Raw genomic sequence first — 17,466 nt, 5'->3', positions numbered from 1 at the left:
GAGGACACGAGCTGCAGCGTTCTGAATAATCTGCAGCTTGTGGAAGGAAGAATTGGGAAGTCCGTTAAGCAGGGATTTAGCATAGTCGAGCTTGGATGCAAGAATGCTTGAATGAGGGGAGAGGCAATGGCAGAGGTGGACAATTGGAGATGGGATGGTAGATGGGTCGAGGGAAGGTTTTTTGAGGGTCAGGACTGCTGTTTTTAAGGGGGTGGGTAAATGCCTTAAAAGAAAGGAATCTACTTACCTCTTCTGTCCCAAGGTCTGTTGCTTTATAGAACAAAATGGGTTTTGTATCCAGAATTTCCTTGCCTTTTGTTCCTATGATTTGACCATCTGGGGTGGTGGTTAACCAGGTACCAGGTTCTTGTTCTGGTGTACTTTCCAATGGGATTGTTTGGGATAAAAATGTATCACTGGGAGTCGGCACAGAAATACTCTTCCGGGCATGTTTTCCTTAATGAAATGATACGAAAGCTAGGGATAATTATTTTACAACAACATTATTACATGTGGGGTGCATGTATCAACTCTTCCAGCACCAAAAAAAAAAGTTTAAACTTATCAAATGTGTACATTTATCTTTTATATAAATAGGTTCATTTTGCAGTATTTCTTAACAGGATTCCATAATTTGCAAAAAATGTGTAATGAAGTTGCACAAACGAATAACCGGAACTAACTTTTATTGATCAAGGGAGTCAAGCCAAAGACATTTAAGCCGATCCATTGTTTGGTTAAAGACAGAGGTGGCTTTGGGCCCTGCTTGATGGATTAATCAAGGCCTGGAATCAAAGAAATTAGGAGGTACCTGTTGCCACCTTGTGGTTCATACCAATGTTACTTTACATCAGTGTTAAATATAATTTACATTTATCACAAGATCACAATATTTGGATGAAGTCCATTTGGTCCATCTGATCTCATTCTTCCAGGAACATCCACTCTACCGTCCTCCCGTCACAGGACCAAGCTTTTTTTTAAAAAAAATGTCAGTGTCCTCGCCTCAGTTGTTAATTACTCTCTGGGTAAAGAAAAAACTCCTGATATCTGTCCTGAAAAAGTTCCCGGTATCTCTGTAACTCAAAACATATGTCTTGTTCTTGGTGTTAAAGTATTACTCTGGGTTTACTTTTTCAATCCCATTTAAAATTTTATACCCCTCTATAAAGTCCATTCTGAGATGTCTTTTCTCAAGACTGGAAATGCCTAGTTTATCTATTCATTGCTAATTGTTCATTCCTTCTTCCACTAGGATCATCCTCATCATTCTCCTCTGAACTGCATTTTCGACCTGGACAGTCCCCTTATGATGCAGTGATCAGAACTGTACACAGTGCTTTACACAGCCAGCATAGCTGAACTATACCGCTTGAATGTGACGTCTGGGATTTGAAATCAACTGATTTAGCAATAACGACCATCTGAAGAGGGTTATTGGCAGTGGGAGGGAGGTAGGGGGTTGGTGGCGGTGGGGAGGGAGGGAGGGGGAAGGTAACTGGAACCACCCCTCCCCTCATTTGGATTCTGTGATGGCTGTATAAGAACAACAGCAACAACCTGCACTTATATAGCACCCTCCACGCAGGGTAATATCTCAGAACGCGTATCAAGTACTTTGAGATCCTCCCCATGTGAAAGATGCGACATAATGCAAATTGCCACCACTTCAACCCTCCTTCCCACTTGCACTCTGACCTCTCCATCCACGGTCTCCTACGCTGTTTCAATGAGTCACAGCGCAAGTTCGAGGAACAGCACCTCATTTATCTACTAGGGACCTTACAGCACTCTGGTCCGAATATTGATTTCAACAATTTCAGACCATAACAGCTCACTTTCCAACTTCCCCTCTTCTGTGACCATTACCACATCATCTGGGTCCCAGACACACCTTTTCCCTCTCTGGTATGCCTATTTTGTTGCAATCTTTTCCCCTTTTTGTTCTGCATTATTAACACCTCTTTTCCCCTGCTTTGTTGCAGCCCCCTCCTTTGTTTTGCATCATTATTAATACCTCTTCAACCCATCATCCACTATCCTCCACCCCATTTTCTCCTATGTCTTTCTTGCGCTACCTCTTCCCTCTCTGTTAGCCCTTAAAAACCTCTCCCTCCAACGTGCCCCAGTTCTGACGAAGGGTCGTGGACCCGAAACGTTGACTCACTTTCCTTTCTCCGTAGATGCTGCCTGACCTGCTGAGTGCTCCCAGCGACTTTTGTTTTTGTAATGCAAATTGTATTGTGTTGTATAACTGTTTAGCTCAGGATGTTTACTCTCAGTAACGTAAACAGTTAGTCACTAAGGTTTTTTTTTACCTCTTTTAGGAACTTCGTCACTAGTCTCGGGTCTCAATTCCTTTGTGTCCTTTGAATCTTGGGACAGTAACTCAGACTGGCTCGGGATTGGTTGAGTTGGTATAGGTATGGTGACGGGACCTGAATCCGGACTTTTGCTCACAGTTCCATCAGCAAACAGAACCTAGTTAGAGAGTAATAAAAGCAAAACTGGGTACATTTGTGTATTTTTAAGGAATGCTTCCTCACTTCTAGCCTGATATTTCTAAAAAGCAGTCACAGTGCTTGAGATGCGGTTGTACCAGAGTCAGGCACAGTAACAAAATAGACTCTTCAGATTTGTAATATATTATCAGTGTTATACATCTCTGTACTTGGTTAGCATTGGTGATGGCTGCCTCACATTGTTGTTGAAGCATAAAACCCCTCCCTAAAGGTAATCAAACCAGGGATTCTTTTCACTGTTTTCAAATACTAATCAGATAATTTTAAGTTTCCTTTGACAACTATTCATTATGTTCCCATTGCCCTGTTTTTGAGATGATGAAAAATAACATTCTATATGTAAACCCAGAACAATATTTTCAGAGATGTCAAGGCAACAGGACGAGAGTTAACACGTTCAGGGTTGTGAATGGTAAATTCAGAACAAATGACAGGAAGTCCTTTTTTATAGGACTATAATCTAAAACTAAATGGTGAATGGGAACATAGTAGGGTGGGTATCTTGGAATGATGGGATCAAACGAGCTGAAGGCCCTTCTTCAATCAAATTTGTCTTATCTTGGAACAATTCCAAGTTTGAATGTCAATCTTCAGCAGACTTAGTTTGGAAAGATAATACAAGACATGCTCAAGACATCCTTTGGATTGGGCAATTTTGCATTCCAATTTGTAATTTTGTAGTATTTTATTAACGTTATCAATAAATAATATCAATAAAGACAACTGCCTGTGCAAAAATCATTAAATATTACAAGTTTAAGATAGTGTTGGCTTAACTTATTTTATTTGAGAAAGTCCTTTTGCCAGCTTAAAATGTTAAGGCCCTGTACATGAAACATCAATTACTTTACCTGAGTGGATCCATCCATCATGTACTTTACCACAGTTCCATCAGATGTAATGACCCTTGACATCTCTTCCATAGCAGGCCATTTCCGTGCAGCCTCACAGGGTTGGGAGCCATTGGTTTTGATAGGATAACTCTGACGGACCAGTATTTTCTCTTTAGGGTTTGCCTCATCACTTGTGATCTCTTTAGGTTTAAGGCAATTAATGCACAGTTTATTGGAGTTAAATATGTGCTATTTGTGCTAATATTAACAAAAGTTTTGTTTCATGCTTATTGTTGGATTTTGAAATAAAAGTTTGCTAGTAATAGCCATCAAGATATCTTAAAAATCCTTTCACTATACTTTTCTCATCTCTTTCCATACTATTACGGTACCTATTATTACCTAAAGAGAAAGAGAAGTCCCCTCTTTCCTTGATAGCATCAGCCACTGAGGATTATAATAATTTATAATGCAAGCTCTCCTTGTTAATTGATATACCTGTAGGTGGCTTAACAGCAACTACATCAGATTTTATTGCCTGTGATTATCTATTACTATCCTTGCATTTGATGTAGCGCTTTTCACGTCTTCTAGACGTCTCAAAGTGCTTCACAGAATATGCTGTAAAGTGAATTGACTGTATATTTGTGGGCGAAACGCAGCAGCCAATTACGCACAAGTGTCCCACAAACAGTTGTGGATTGAAATGTTTTTGTTTTGGATAGATTATTATTAGGCGTGTGGAATAAGGAAAGTTGCCCAAGGTTTCACCCTGCCTGGAATTGAACCCAGGTGTCTCGCTTGCAAGGTGAGTGCTCTAACCACTGAACTACAGGACTCCATAGTGATCATCAAATTGTTAACAAGATCTCTATTTAGGTAAGGAAAGAAACAAAGAACAGTCACTGGAGGCAGGGATTCTTCCCACTTGACTCCTGTCAACCTGCAAGCTCAAACCCCAGTAGCTAGGTTGATCCTAGCTAGACAAGGAGTTTCGCAATCTCTCTGATGTTCTGTCCTTAAAGTTTCCTTGTAAAATACACAATAGGTTTTTGATAAAAGTGAAAGATTATTAAGTACTGAAGTACCATAGTTTAATTTGGTGCCAGATTGCATTTTATTAAAGTGAAACATCAGAGGTGTAGAACTATAACTAAATAAAAAGAATACATTAGAAGGACAGACCTATAGAGCTCTCGGTGAAGAATGTTACCACTAGGCCATCAGGAGAGCATGCACTCAGACACAGGAAGGTAGGGAGTTCTGGGACAGGTTCTGGTCCTTCAACTGTTGCTTCAGGTTGTTCAACCTCTAGCTGAATAAAAAACATGGATTACATTTACAGAATCGCAACAGGCTGACCAATGCATACTATAACTCAAGGTTGTCATTAATTAAAAAGATTTTTCAATTACCCAACATTGGGTTTAAAAATATAGTGTTCTCAAACTGGCCAGCAGTTTTCTTTTACCTTTTTTGGACAGGAAAAGGTTTCAAACAGATTAAGGAATGACTGGAAAGCAAAATAGCCTTTTCCAGAGATCAGGATTTGTGATTTTTTTTCTGCAAATATGGCAGTGAAACCTGCAATTTCAGTAGCAAATTGGAAGTTGCTATTAGCGCAGCGCCTATGTATTTTGTAGGGGAACGCGGCAGCCAATTTGCATTTAACATTGTCCCCAAAACGGAGCCATACATGGTATATGGATACAGAACATCCATAGTATATAAATATAGGACATACCTTTGGTTCTTCCAGTTTTTCTAGTATCTCTATAGACGGTAGAGAATTAAACTCCCTCTTTTGGCTGTTTTTCCCTGATTTAGGTGTTTTCGTAATCTTGATGGCTTTAGTCACCAAGGTACTCTTAGTGCTTATGTCATTGGCAAGGGGAAGTGACGTAGGTGTCTGTACTGATGGCGAATTCAAAATGGAAGCTAGAATTTGATCTTCTTCAGCTGTACAAAAAGTTGAATTTAAAAAAGACATACGTATTAGACATTTATGAGTTCCTGCTGTTGACAAAATAATTATTTTAATTGGATTAGTCCTGTAATTCAGCTTTAGATATCTTAATATTTTACACATGTCAACTGGTACATTCACTTAACAGAAATTAAATGTATTTTCCCTTCTTGCTTTAGTTACTTCACCTTTGGTGTCGTTTTTAGACATGGGTCTGCTAAGAGTCAGGATTATTCCATCATCAAGAACAGCAGAGAATGATCCAAACTCACTGATCCTTGGGTTCTTTACATTTACCTCTGCTGTAAGAAAAAATACAAAGATTTAAATATGAACCTGGAAAGCAACAAATCAGAATTTGTGGTGTTGATCATTGAAAATGTTCCCATCCCCCACCAAACATACATGTATACAAATTTTGAGTTGTACAATGTAAAACCTCCATTTACAGTATTTGATTTGCCTTTGGTGACTTCTCTACCAAAGCTGATAAACACTGACATGTGATTATTTGGAAAGCAAATAAATAAATGTTGCTTGTGCAAATAATCACAGAAACATACAGTATTTAGATGATTTCCCTTAATAAATAGTTGCTAATAAAAAATGTTATCCTAGAATTCTTTTATTCATAATATTGTATCTAAAACAGACCAAAACAGAATTATAAGCAAATAAACAAACAAAATAGTATAGTCTTACTTACAAGCTTTTTATGTACAGAGCTAACAGATACTATGCAGTTGGATATATCTAAATTGATGGCCATTATATGATACTATTATCTGAGTGGTTAGCCTTCACACTGTGGGACAAATGGATGGTAGGTCTTTTTCAAAAGGAGGATGAGGACAGTACTGAAGTCAGAGGAGAGGGAAACAACAGTGCCTGCAAACCCGGGGCCTTGGGCTTGTCCCCCACACTATTATACCTTCTCTTGCAGGGTCTATCAGATTGGTATACTGTTTGACTGGATCAGCAGAGAGGCCTTCCAGTAAAGGGGCAGAAGTATCAGGAAGGACACCCAATAGATATGATATCATGTCCAGTGGTTATCTTCTTATCTGTCATCTTATTGACTACACTGAACACAGTACATTAAAATCTTTGGATCTTTGCACATCCCAACAACAACAAATTACATTTGTATAGCGCCTTTCACGTCGGGAGGATGTCGCAGAAGATATCTAGGAGGGTATTCTTCTGGCTGCAAGCTGGGTCAAATGACAATGTCATTGATGCAAAGGATAGAGGTTTGGTCTGGAACAGTTCTTGTTAAAATCAACAGATCCCTGGTATCTTTGTTAAATTATTTACTCACCTAACTTTGTGTTCACTACCTCTGAAAGAAGGCTCTTGCTATTGGCAGTATTTGCTGAGGAACCTTTTGAGCCTTCCGTTTCAGAAAAATGTCCTGTTCCAGGTGAATGTGGTTCTGTACCAGTAAAAGTACTAGTTGATTCTAAAGTTTTAATGAGAGATAATCTGTGTTAAATAATAAGCTCAGAAGAAAAAACTAATTATATAATAATACTTGAATTTCATATGCTTCATTTATGTCGGGAGGACCTCTCAAAGCCCTTCATAGGACACACTGCATAGTGGAACAGCTGTGTATTTTGTGGACCGATTTCCCATCTTGAATTTCTCCCCCAATTAAGAGGGAAATAAGAGAGGTGATAACGCAATTCTGTTCTTTCTCACCTTCTTTCTCAGTTTCAGATAATTTACTCTCTAGGTTCTCTGCTGTATCTTCTTTCCCTTCATCCACATTTTTTAAGGGGTTTGTAATGTAAACGAAGAAGAGATGCTTGTCCTTCATCACACACACTTGAACGTTGAATGAACCTGTTGAAACAAATAAGTTTATATACTCTGACGAAGGGTCGTGGACTCGAAATGTTGACTCACTTTTCTTTTTCCATAGATGCTGTCTGACCTGTTGAGTGTTCCCAGTGACTTCTTATTTTGTTTCAGATTTCCAGCATTTGCAGTATTTTCCATTAAGTTAATGTGCAATCATTTGGTAAAATCCAATACATTTTAAGCCAGAAAAAGATCATTAGGATTGACAATCCTTTTCTCATCTCCAGTTAACTGTCTTCCCATTATATTTTCAAACTTTTCTTTTGAACCCATTTAGACATGTTGTGATAATAGCCTCCGCTGATAAGTTATTCCACAAGTCTTACACTTTGTCTTAAAACGTTTTGTCGGTCTTCCTCTTGTTTCAACTATGTCCCCTGTATTTTGAAAGCATCACTATAAATGAACAATTTATGCAGTGAACCTTGTTAATTTCCTTCATAATCTTGAAAACCTCTTTCAGGTCCCCTCAAAGTTACCATTTTTCCAAACTGGACAACAATAAGTTCCTTATTCTTCCCTCATGTCTCAGATTCACATGTACTAATATGATTTTGGTTGCTTGTTTCTGTACTCTCTCAAGTGCGAAAATATCCTTCCTAAGATTAGGTGATAAAAACCCCAAGTAGTTTTCCAAATGAAGTTTACCAATGACTTGTACAACAATAATGTGACTCCTTTTGATTTGCTCTCTATCCTTCTGCCAATCCAAACCACCATCGCATTTGTTTTTTTAAACTATTACAAAGCACTGGGTTGATGGTTTTGTTAATTTATTTATAATATATTCAATACAGCAAGAGATCTGAGGTCAAATTCCCATCTTTTCATTAGTTTTTTTTACAAATAATATACCTACAATGTAACCTTGTTGCAAAAAGCAATGGAGGAAATTTGCAGTATGTGAATCAATGATTATCACATCTCATACATGGGGTAGGTAAATGCCTCCATTTTTGTAAAGATTATTGAATCAGACTAATATATGCCACATCATGAAATCTGTTTCTGTTTTTGGTATCAATGGAAAGAAAGAATATGTCTATAAGGCTTTACCCATAGACATATGGTTAAGTCTCCACTGAGCTCACTGATCTCTGCGATGTTGTATAAGACCAGTAGAACAATCAAGGTTATTGACTAATTACCATATAGAAATTGCCTGGTTTTCACTCGAATATGTCCTCCATCAGCAGGAAAAAGAGACTTGACTTGACCAGACACTTGAATTATGTCATTTGCCAAATCATAACCAATGAACTGCAAAAAAAAGTATAACAATTATGTTTAGATAGAATTTTAGCATAGGCACCTATTGTTTGATTTTGTTCCTCTTCCATTGACAGCAGTTGAGAGAAGTGGGAAGACAGAAGAGAGAGTGAGGAAGAGGGAGTAGGAAAGAGAGAGATGGGAAGAGAGAGGGTGGGGATGTGGGGAAGGGAGAGGGAAAGAGAGCAGGAATGGAATAAGTGTCAGTGAGTAAAAGGGAGGGAGGGAGGGAAGGAGAGACAAAGAGAACAGAATGAGGGAGCGAAAGCCAAAATGACATACAAAGATAAACAGAAGACAGATTCATTCACAAATAAGCTACTGTTACACTTGCTACCAGGAGCTCATTCTTACAGATCTTACCGTGTAAGCCTTATTGCTACCTTATTACCTAACCTGGGACAGGCCATTTTACCAGTTTGATATATGAACAAAACTTTTTAAAAAAAGGTGATGTTGAACATTTTGAGATATATTGCCCCTTCAGTAACGTTGATTTTGGTTCAGTAAAGTGCTGATCTTGAGGTCTATGATATGCCAATGGCTAGAAATGGCAATCCTATGTTACGTTTCTTTGCAAATATATCATTATTTTTAGCTATCAATGCAAAATAAATCCAATTTTGACATTCGTTTGCAATGAATAAAACACAAAGGTTTGTTTTTCAAATAAAACCAATGTAGATCTTTCTGTTTCTTATTTTTAACACCTTAAAACAATGTCACATCTTTGAGGTTTTCTTTCCAGGTTATGTGCTAAAAATGCTTTCAGAAGTAAGAATAGCAAATATAATAAACCTTGTAGATTTTTTCAGCTGGCAATGGTGATTCCTGAGCTTCTCCTTCAACATCTGAACTTTTTTCTTGCTCCTCTTTGCCATCTTCTGGTGATTTCTTTGATGAAACTACAGAACGCTTACTTCCAATGGAATCAGATCGTTCCTTGGGTTCTAACCTCTTCTTATTATCCATCCTGCCTTTCTTTCCCTTTTTGTCTTTCTTCTGTTCCTCCTCTTTCTGCCTCTCCTGCTCCAACTTCCAAGCCTGTAGTCCAATTAATAGAATGTTCATAAAGACACATGTAAAAGCATTTCTAACTTTCCATTTTCCCATTGTGGAGTCCTGAGGCTTAGTGATTAGAGCACTTGCCTCGCAAGCGAGATGACCTGGGTTCAATTCCCAGCAGGGCGAAACTTTGGACAAGTTTCCTTACTCCACACGCCTCTGTTTACCTAACAGTAAATAGGAATCTGGTTGTTAATCACATTCCCGATGGTCATAATTCCTTCAAAATAAATTAAAATAATTTGGTCATTCAATCCACGACTGTTTGTGGGACACTGTATGCGCAATTGGCTGCCGTATTTTGCCCACAAAATATACAGTATATTCTATGAAGTGCTTTGAGACGTCTCAAAGACGTGATAAGGCTCTATATCAAATGCAAGGATTATTATTATTATTATTATTAAGTTCTCTTGTTTTTTTAACTCTTTCTTTCATCCCTTAACAATGCTTGAACCACTCTATGTAATATTTAGCCTCTGTGTGAAACTGGGGAAAATGTCAGATACCCCCTTCTCGAAGATCGACTGGTTTCAATTAACCCTAGGAATATTGCAACACTGGTATAAAAAGGGAACATCTGAACAGATCTAGAGTAGCTGAAAAGAAACCACTGTTGAAAGTAGCCTAGCCTGAGAGCCCTACGTACCTCTGTTCCTGTAGCACAATGGCAGATAGCTCACTCCAACCCTCTATTATAGAAATACACCGCATCAGAAAAAAAACTTTGCCTATACACTGAATGTACTTGTGTAAAATATTAATATAAGTACAATGTAACACAATGCAAACTGACTGTGGCTGTTAGGTAATGCATATACATTATATGCATATAAATCTTTGAAATCCTAAAAAAAAGCAAATGTTTGAACCATACAAATTTGTTCATGATGAAAGCAACCAAAGTGTGAAATAAACTTAGATTTTTGTTAAAATAAGTCATGAAATATTTACTTTAAGCGATCCTTCCCGCATGAATAATTCACCGGGTTTATCTTCCTGTGTATCCTCTTCTGTTTTGCTAGAAGCACTACTCCCTTAAAAAAATTACCATGAAAACATTATTTCATATATAAAGAAACCACTGTAGAAAGTGGCTTTTGATTTTACCTGAGACCAAAGACATACAAGGTAAAGATCTCCACTCTGATGATTAAACATACTTACAGCACTAATAGTTTTTTTAAAATCAGAGTTAGAATATTACATATCCCTGCTATGAGATATCTTTTCAAGGCTGAAAAGCTCCAACTGATAGAATAGAATTGGTCATTAGAGTAAAATATTTTGAATGTAGAGAAAATTGTGATAATGTAGTCTATCATTGGAAGATTGCTAAACATACTGATGTTTTTGTTAACCTGCAACAAAAAGATCACCATTTTTAGCAATCCTCATAATAGAAAGATCACTATTATTAGTGATCAGGTTGTTAGAATGCAAGATATAAGTTTACACAATCTGGTACTGTAGTTGGAAGAGGAGGTGCTAACAGTAGAAAGACAGCAAACAAACTGAGCTAATAATGACTCCTGAAAATAGAGGTAACATGTAATCTCTTTAAATTAATCAAGTGTTACGTACTACTGTATTTCTTTGGGGATTTTTTCCTATTCACAATATTTTCTCTTTGGGAAAACAATGGTATTTCAGGTGTAGCCTTCAGAGAATTCAAGCCTTCTGTCTCTTTTATTAACATTTCAGCTTTGTATTTGACTTCCTCCTCTGCCACCCAGTCTGAGATTGAACTGGCAACATGTTCCAGGTAACTTCTGCAGGAAAAGGACAAAGGACACACCAACACTGTAAATTCCTTGTGGATGAGAAGTAAAGTCTATACTCACAAGCTTGTTTTTCATAAGCATGGGAAAATGTTTTAACCAATATTTTAAAATCAGGTTAGATGACAACAGTATCAATCGGCAAACAAAAACTGGAAGCCCTTAAATGATATATGTCATAGATGAAAGGGAACGAGGAGACAAAATCTAATTTGCCCTTAGGTTGTTTAATCTAGGTTTACTGTGTTCCATATATTTAAAAGTTAGTCTAGTGGTGGCTAAATCAATGTACTGCAGTTTACTGCCTTGTTCAATCTTGTGTTGTGCTTGTCTTGAGCTCCATAGCAATATGGCGTTTGCTAGAGAGTTCAAGACAAGCATGGCACAAGATTGAGCAAGCGAGTAAACTGCAGTTTACACACACAGCATCCATATAAATACTCACCTGAATCCAACATTGGAATGAAGAGCTATATTCCAGGATTCTTGGCATTGGCGCTGCTTGTTCATAGGGTTATGGAGGACGAGCAGTAATGAGTTGTCCTGCCTGTGGTAATATGTATCCACATATCTGTAAAATTTAATGGCTTCCTCAAGGACCTGAAAACATTCCAAAAATGTCCAACACTGTTACACTGTTAAAGAAACAATTATGGCAACAATTTTGTTTAATACAAACCTGTTTATTGATAGACTCTTAGAGATTATAACAGTAATTAACAACCTTGGCTAGCATATGTTCTACAGATCTGTTTGGGACTGTCACTCTCTTTTACCTCTGGTTCTTTCCTCACTCATTTGATTCAAGTTGGAGTACGGGTTCCTAATATGCCTGCCACTCTGTAATAACCCACTCAGGGTAGATATTCTTGGTGTGTGAGCCTGGAGAGCGAGTTCTAGCAAACTGTAAGTAATAAAGCTTTTCTTGTCAAATGTCTACAACTACATACTTTACAGAAAGAGGGTGGAAAAAAGAGGTCATTTTGGAAAGGGAACCATGTCTCTACATGATACTAATCCAGGTATCTATTTGTCACTGTAAAGTAACCTAACACAGGATTGTTGCATGGGAATGTGGTGTGTCTCAGAAAGAGGAAATAATAAGCCATGTCAGCTCACCAATTAAATCATGCCATCTATTGGATACCTGCACAGTATTAAAGTCAACAGGACAAGCCACTCAAGTTGGAGGAAGAAGCTTGGGGTGAGTTCTTTCAAAGGGACAAAATGAACAGGGAAAAAAGACGGAATTAAATATGAAGTACAAGGTTTAGCCATAAAAACCTTCTAATTTCTGGGTTTTTCTCTGTTTTGGAGGCAGAATTTAGATTTAGAAGCTTTTGGAAACATTACAACCTTTTGAATACTGGTTTCAACTGGAGATCTCTTAAAATTATGCAGTGTCTTAGGGTACCTGTAGAAGAACATATGGCTCGTGGTGCTCAGCAAAGCACCATTCATTCAGTGATCGGAGCTGCAGCCGCCGTATAGCTTCCAGATCAACCATGAGATTTTCTTTTGTTTCTTTGCATTCACCCTAACAGGAAAGGAAATAAAGAAGTTACCATTCTGCTTAGCTTTTAAGAGGAAAAGAACATTTTTATAAACTCATGGCTATACGGTAGATTATCAGAGTTATCATAATCCTGATAATAATAATCCTTGCATTTGATGTAGTGCCTTATCATGTCTTCGAGACATTTCAAAACATCACAGAATACTGTAAAGTGAATTTACTGTATATTTTGTGGGCAAAATGCAACAGCGAATTGTGTCCAGCAGTGTCCCACAAGCAGTCGTGGATTGAGGAACCAAATTGTTATTATTTTTTGAGGGATTATTATCTCTGGAAAAAGTGATCTGCTAATCGTCTGACAACTGGGTTCCTACATAGTGCTAGGTAAACAGAAGCGTGTGAAGTACAACAACAACAACAACTTGTATTATTTTAGCGCCCTCCACACCGGACGGCGTCTCAGAGCGCTTCACAGTAACGGATCCTGGGTCCGAGCCAGGGGGATGGGGAGGAAGGTGACCAAAGGTGCAGTTGAAAAGAAAGGTCTTCAGCAGGATCCTGAAAATAGGAAGAGAGGGGGTGAGGTGAAGGGAGTGAGGAAGGGAATTCCAGAGCCTCGGGGTATAGTGGCTGAAGGCACGGCTGCCGAGGTTGGAGTGGAGGACTTGGGGGACGCGGAGGAGGCCAGACCCAGAGGAACGAAGGCAACAGGTACTGTTTTGAGGAGAGAGGAGGTCAGAGAGGTAGTGGGGGGTGCAGAGGAGAGGAGGGATTTGAAGACAAGGGTGAGGATCTTGAAGTCGATCCTCTCTGGAATAGGCACCCAGTGCAGTCTGGCAAGGACTGGGGTGATTGGGGAGCGGAGTTTGGTCCGGGTGAGAATGCGGGCGGCAGAATTTTGAATGATCTGGATTTTATGGATGGTAGTGGATGGGACTCTGACAAGGAGGGCGTTAGAATAATCCAACTGAGAGGTGACAAAGGCAAGGACTAGGGTTTTAGCGGCTTTCGGAAAGAGGTATTGGCGAAGACGGGCGATGTGTCAGAGGTGGAAGAAGGCGGTGCTGGTGAGGGATCGGATGTGGGGGAGGAAGGATAATTGGGGGTCGAACCTGACGCCAAGGTTGCGTACTGTTTCGGAGAGTTTTAGCGGCAGGTCGGGTAGGTGAGGAGGTGAGAGCTGTGAGATTTTAGACGTTTACGAGAGCCAAAGAGTATGGCTTCTGTCTTGTCAACGTTCAGCTGAAGGAAATTTGCGCTCATCCAGCCCCTGAGATCTGACAGAACATCAGGGGACCGGGGGTCGCAAAGAGAGGTGGAAAAATAGAATTGGGTGTCGTCTGCATACATGTGGAAATGAACCCCAAATCTGTGGATGACATCCCCAAGAGGGAGCACGTAGATCAGAAAGAGAAGGGGGCCAAGGATGGGTGAAAATGGGAGGAGAAGCCGTTTGTGCAGATGTACTGTTGGCGGTTTGTGAGGTAGGACTCGAACCAGGCGAGTGTAGTCCCATTGAGGTGGATGACGGAGGAAAGGCGGGGGAGGAGGATGGCGTGATCGACTGTGTCAAATGCCATGGAGAGGTCCAGGAGGACAAGGAGTCAGAGGGAGCCCTGGTCACAGATAGAGAGGGTGTCATTTGTAACTTTCACAAGTGCAGTCTCTGTATTGTTGGCAGGGCAGAAACCGGATTGGAGGGGTTTGAAGAGGGAGTGGGAGGAGAGGTGTGCACGGAGTTGATTGGCAACAACCCGTTCTATGACTCCACCGCCCTTTGGCCTTCTCTCGGGCGGTAGAGGCTGGGGTTTGAGAGATCCAGGGAAGGTTTTTTGAGGTGGGGAGTGATGACAGAGAGAGAAGGCCAAAGGGCGGTGGAGACTGGTTGATGACGTCAGCCAAGAGTGGGCAGAGGAGGGGGAGCTGGGTGACCAGCAATTTGGTGGGGAGGCCGTCGAGGCAGCAGGTGGTGGAATTCATGAAGGTGATGGTGGGTGAGAGGGAGAGATGGGGAGGAAGGAATGTAGGGTGGGGGTGGTGGAAGGAGCAGATGATGGGGAGGGTGAGGGTGACAGAGAGGGCATGGTGGTGGGTGACAAGAGGCAGGTGGATGAGGCTGCCTGGCGGATGTTGTGAATTTTAGATAAAAAGAAGTCCATGACCTCCTTGCACTTGGCATTTGATATGAAGATTGAGGAGGCCTGAGTGGGGCACAGAGGAGGTAGTGGGTGGTGGAAAAAAGGATTTTAGGGTTGGGTTTAGTCTCCAAGATGATGTTGGAGTAGAAGGCCATTTTTGTGTGCGTCAAAGAATGACGGTAGCTGTGGAGATGCTCGAGCCACAATTGGTGGTGGGACTGTCAGGCCAGTTTTCCACCATCTGCGCTCGAGCAGCTGGGTTTGGGTTTTTAGGCGCGGAGATGGTTGTTGTACCAGGGGGATCGGGTGGGTTTGGATATGGTCCTGGATTTCAGGGGGATGTAGGAGTTGAAGGTGGAGGAGAGGCAATCATGGAGCAGCTGGATGGCTGCTTCAGGATCTCTGCGGGTGGAAGGCCAGAGGGATAGGATGTTTGATGATGCGAGGGTCTTTGTGAGGGTCTCAGGGGATAGCCTTTTCCAAGGGCGGTCGAGGACGGTTGAGGGCTTGGTGGAGGAGAGAGGGATGTGAGAGGAAGTGGTCCGAGCTGGCCTTGTCCACTATGCTGAGGTCGGAAATGTCAAGGGCATGACCACGGTTGTGGGTAGGTGAATATATATGAAGGGTGAGGTTTAGGGAGGAGAGGAGGGCAGTGAAGTCAGCAGAAGTAGTGCAAGGGGAGTTTAGATGGAGGTTGAAATCGCCCATTATGAGCAGGCGCTTGGAGCAGAGGGACAGGGAAGAGAGGAGAGTAGAGATGTCTGTGTGGAAGGAGCCAGGGGGCTTAGGGGGGGCGGTAGACAAGGAGAATTTTCAATGGGAGAGAGGGGTGGAAGAGGGTGAGGTGCTCAAAGAAGGCGAAGCAGCCAGAGGAGTAGGGGTTAAGATCATGGGAGGCTTTAGAAATGAAGGCCACCCTGCCGCCATGTTGGTTTGGATGGGGGGTGTGGTGGAAGGTGTAGCCTGGAGGAGAAGAAGTAAACTTGCCTAAGGTTTTGCCCTGCCCGGGAATCGAACACGAGAGAGAGAGACGAGTGCTCTAACCACCAAGCCACAGACTCCAATACATAAGTCTCAAAACGCTTCAAAGGTACAAAGCATCTTTGTGAAGGAAAAGACAGTAATGTGTACTGGATGCAGAAAGGGAGTGCAGGATGTGAAATCACTGGCACTTCCTCTCCATAGAATGCGTGTGCAGGAATTTATGTCAGTAGCAGTTATGTCAGTAGCGATATGTAGGAATTAATGTCAACAGTGACCTGAAGACCTCAAAGTTAGCCAATTTTAAGTTTATGATTTGTGTACCTTGTTTGCAACACTCTTATTGAACGTTCTTTCTGCAATCATTTCATTCAAATTTTGAAAATGCACTGAAAAATAAATGTAATAAAGTCTTAGCTGTATTTTGGTCTACATTAAACATGTCAGTTACAAACACAATACTTAGTCATTCTTCAACAACAACAACAGCAACTTGCATTTATTTAATGCCCTTTATGCGGGTTGGGTCTTGGAGCACTTAAGAACGGCTTGACACTGAGCCGAAAACAGAAGTGAGGAAACCGAATGCAAGTCCTTCAATGTAAGGCCAACCTCCATACCTTGGACTCTCAATACAACAACATAACAACAATTTGCATTTATACTGCTTTTCATCTCTTTGATTCCTCTGAGAAAATATAATAATTTCTTAATTACTTAAAAATGTAATTACTGCACAGCTTTTTTTTTGGTTAACAACAACAAAATTATTTAGACTATGCCTTTCACGTCGGAAGGACAGTTAAGGGTTTGCACTTGAGCTGGAAATTGGAATCAAGAGAGGTGGAGGATAGGAGGGTTGGGAGAGTTGTTGAAAGCATGATCAAAGAGGAAAGTCTCGAGACGGACCTTGAAGAGGCAAGGGAGGGGACAAGGTGGAAGGATTCCGGATCAGAGTTCGAAAGGGTGGTGGCAGAAAAGCTGAAAACCTACCCACGAATGGTGAGGCGAGTAGGGCAGGGCACTTGAAGCAGGTCAGCGCCTGCTGAGCGGAGGGAGGGACAGATTAGTACGGTGTTAATAGGTTGCAAAGGTAGGGAGGAGTAAGACCTTGGCAGGCTTTAAAAGTAAAAAAAAATTTTAAACTCAATCCTCTAAGGGATGGGGAGGCAGTGGAGCCGAGCAAGGATGGGGGTGATCAGTTGTGGAGCTTGGTACAGGAGAGGCCACGAGCTGCAGTATTTGCTTTCTGGACTTGATCAGCCGAATATGGGAGACATTCTGCTTTCTATAGTTGTATTTGCACAAATTCAGAAAATACCAGCAACAGAAAAATAAACACACAAATTCAAACATGCATACACTTAACATCCTCTGCTGCATGAACTAATCATTGAACTACAGTGGGTGATACCTGAGGTGCGTGGTTCTCCTGAAGATTTTCTGCTATCTTTTAAAGTGTTGCTTTTAAAAATGAAAGGACATGTTTGGGATTCTTCAGTAGCTTCTGGTTTAAATAAAACATTATC

General features: G+C 40.6%; 1 protein-coding gene across 1 annotated transcript in view; it reads right to left on the bottom strand.

The window, feature by feature from the left end:
* The window catches only part of spag17 (sperm associated antigen 17), a 72,075-nt gene that overhangs the window by 30,499 nt on the left and 24,110 nt on the right, over positions 1–17,466 (bottom strand). The window contains 16 exon segments of the mRNA XM_042334043.1: positions 248–456; positions 2,319–2,481; positions 3,374–3,555; positions 4,541–4,670; positions 5,100–5,314; positions 5,510–5,623; positions 6,643–6,783; positions 7,026–7,169; positions 8,336–8,447; positions 9,255–9,500; positions 10,476–10,558; positions 11,106–11,293; positions 11,748–11,902; positions 12,717–12,839; positions 16,262–16,326; positions 17,352–17,444. Of these exon segments, the coding sequence (XP_042189977.1) occupies positions 248–456; positions 2,319–2,481; positions 3,374–3,555; positions 4,541–4,670; positions 5,100–5,314; positions 5,510–5,623; positions 6,643–6,783; positions 7,026–7,169; positions 8,336–8,447; positions 9,255–9,500; positions 10,476–10,558; positions 11,106–11,293; positions 11,748–11,902; positions 12,717–12,839; positions 16,262–16,326; positions 17,352–17,444 (2,363 nt within the window).

This window comes from Callorhinchus milii, unplaced genomic scaffold (genome assembly GCF_018977255.1).
Source record: "Callorhinchus milii isolate IMCB2004 unplaced genomic scaffold, IMCB_Cmil_1.0 Scaffold4, whole genome shotgun sequence".
NCBI lineage: Eukaryota > Metazoa > Chordata > Chondrichthyes > Chimaeriformes > Callorhinchidae > Callorhinchus > Callorhinchus milii.
The sequence above is the reverse complement of the archived record's forward strand: the minus strand, read 5'-3'. Positions and strand labels throughout refer to the sequence as shown.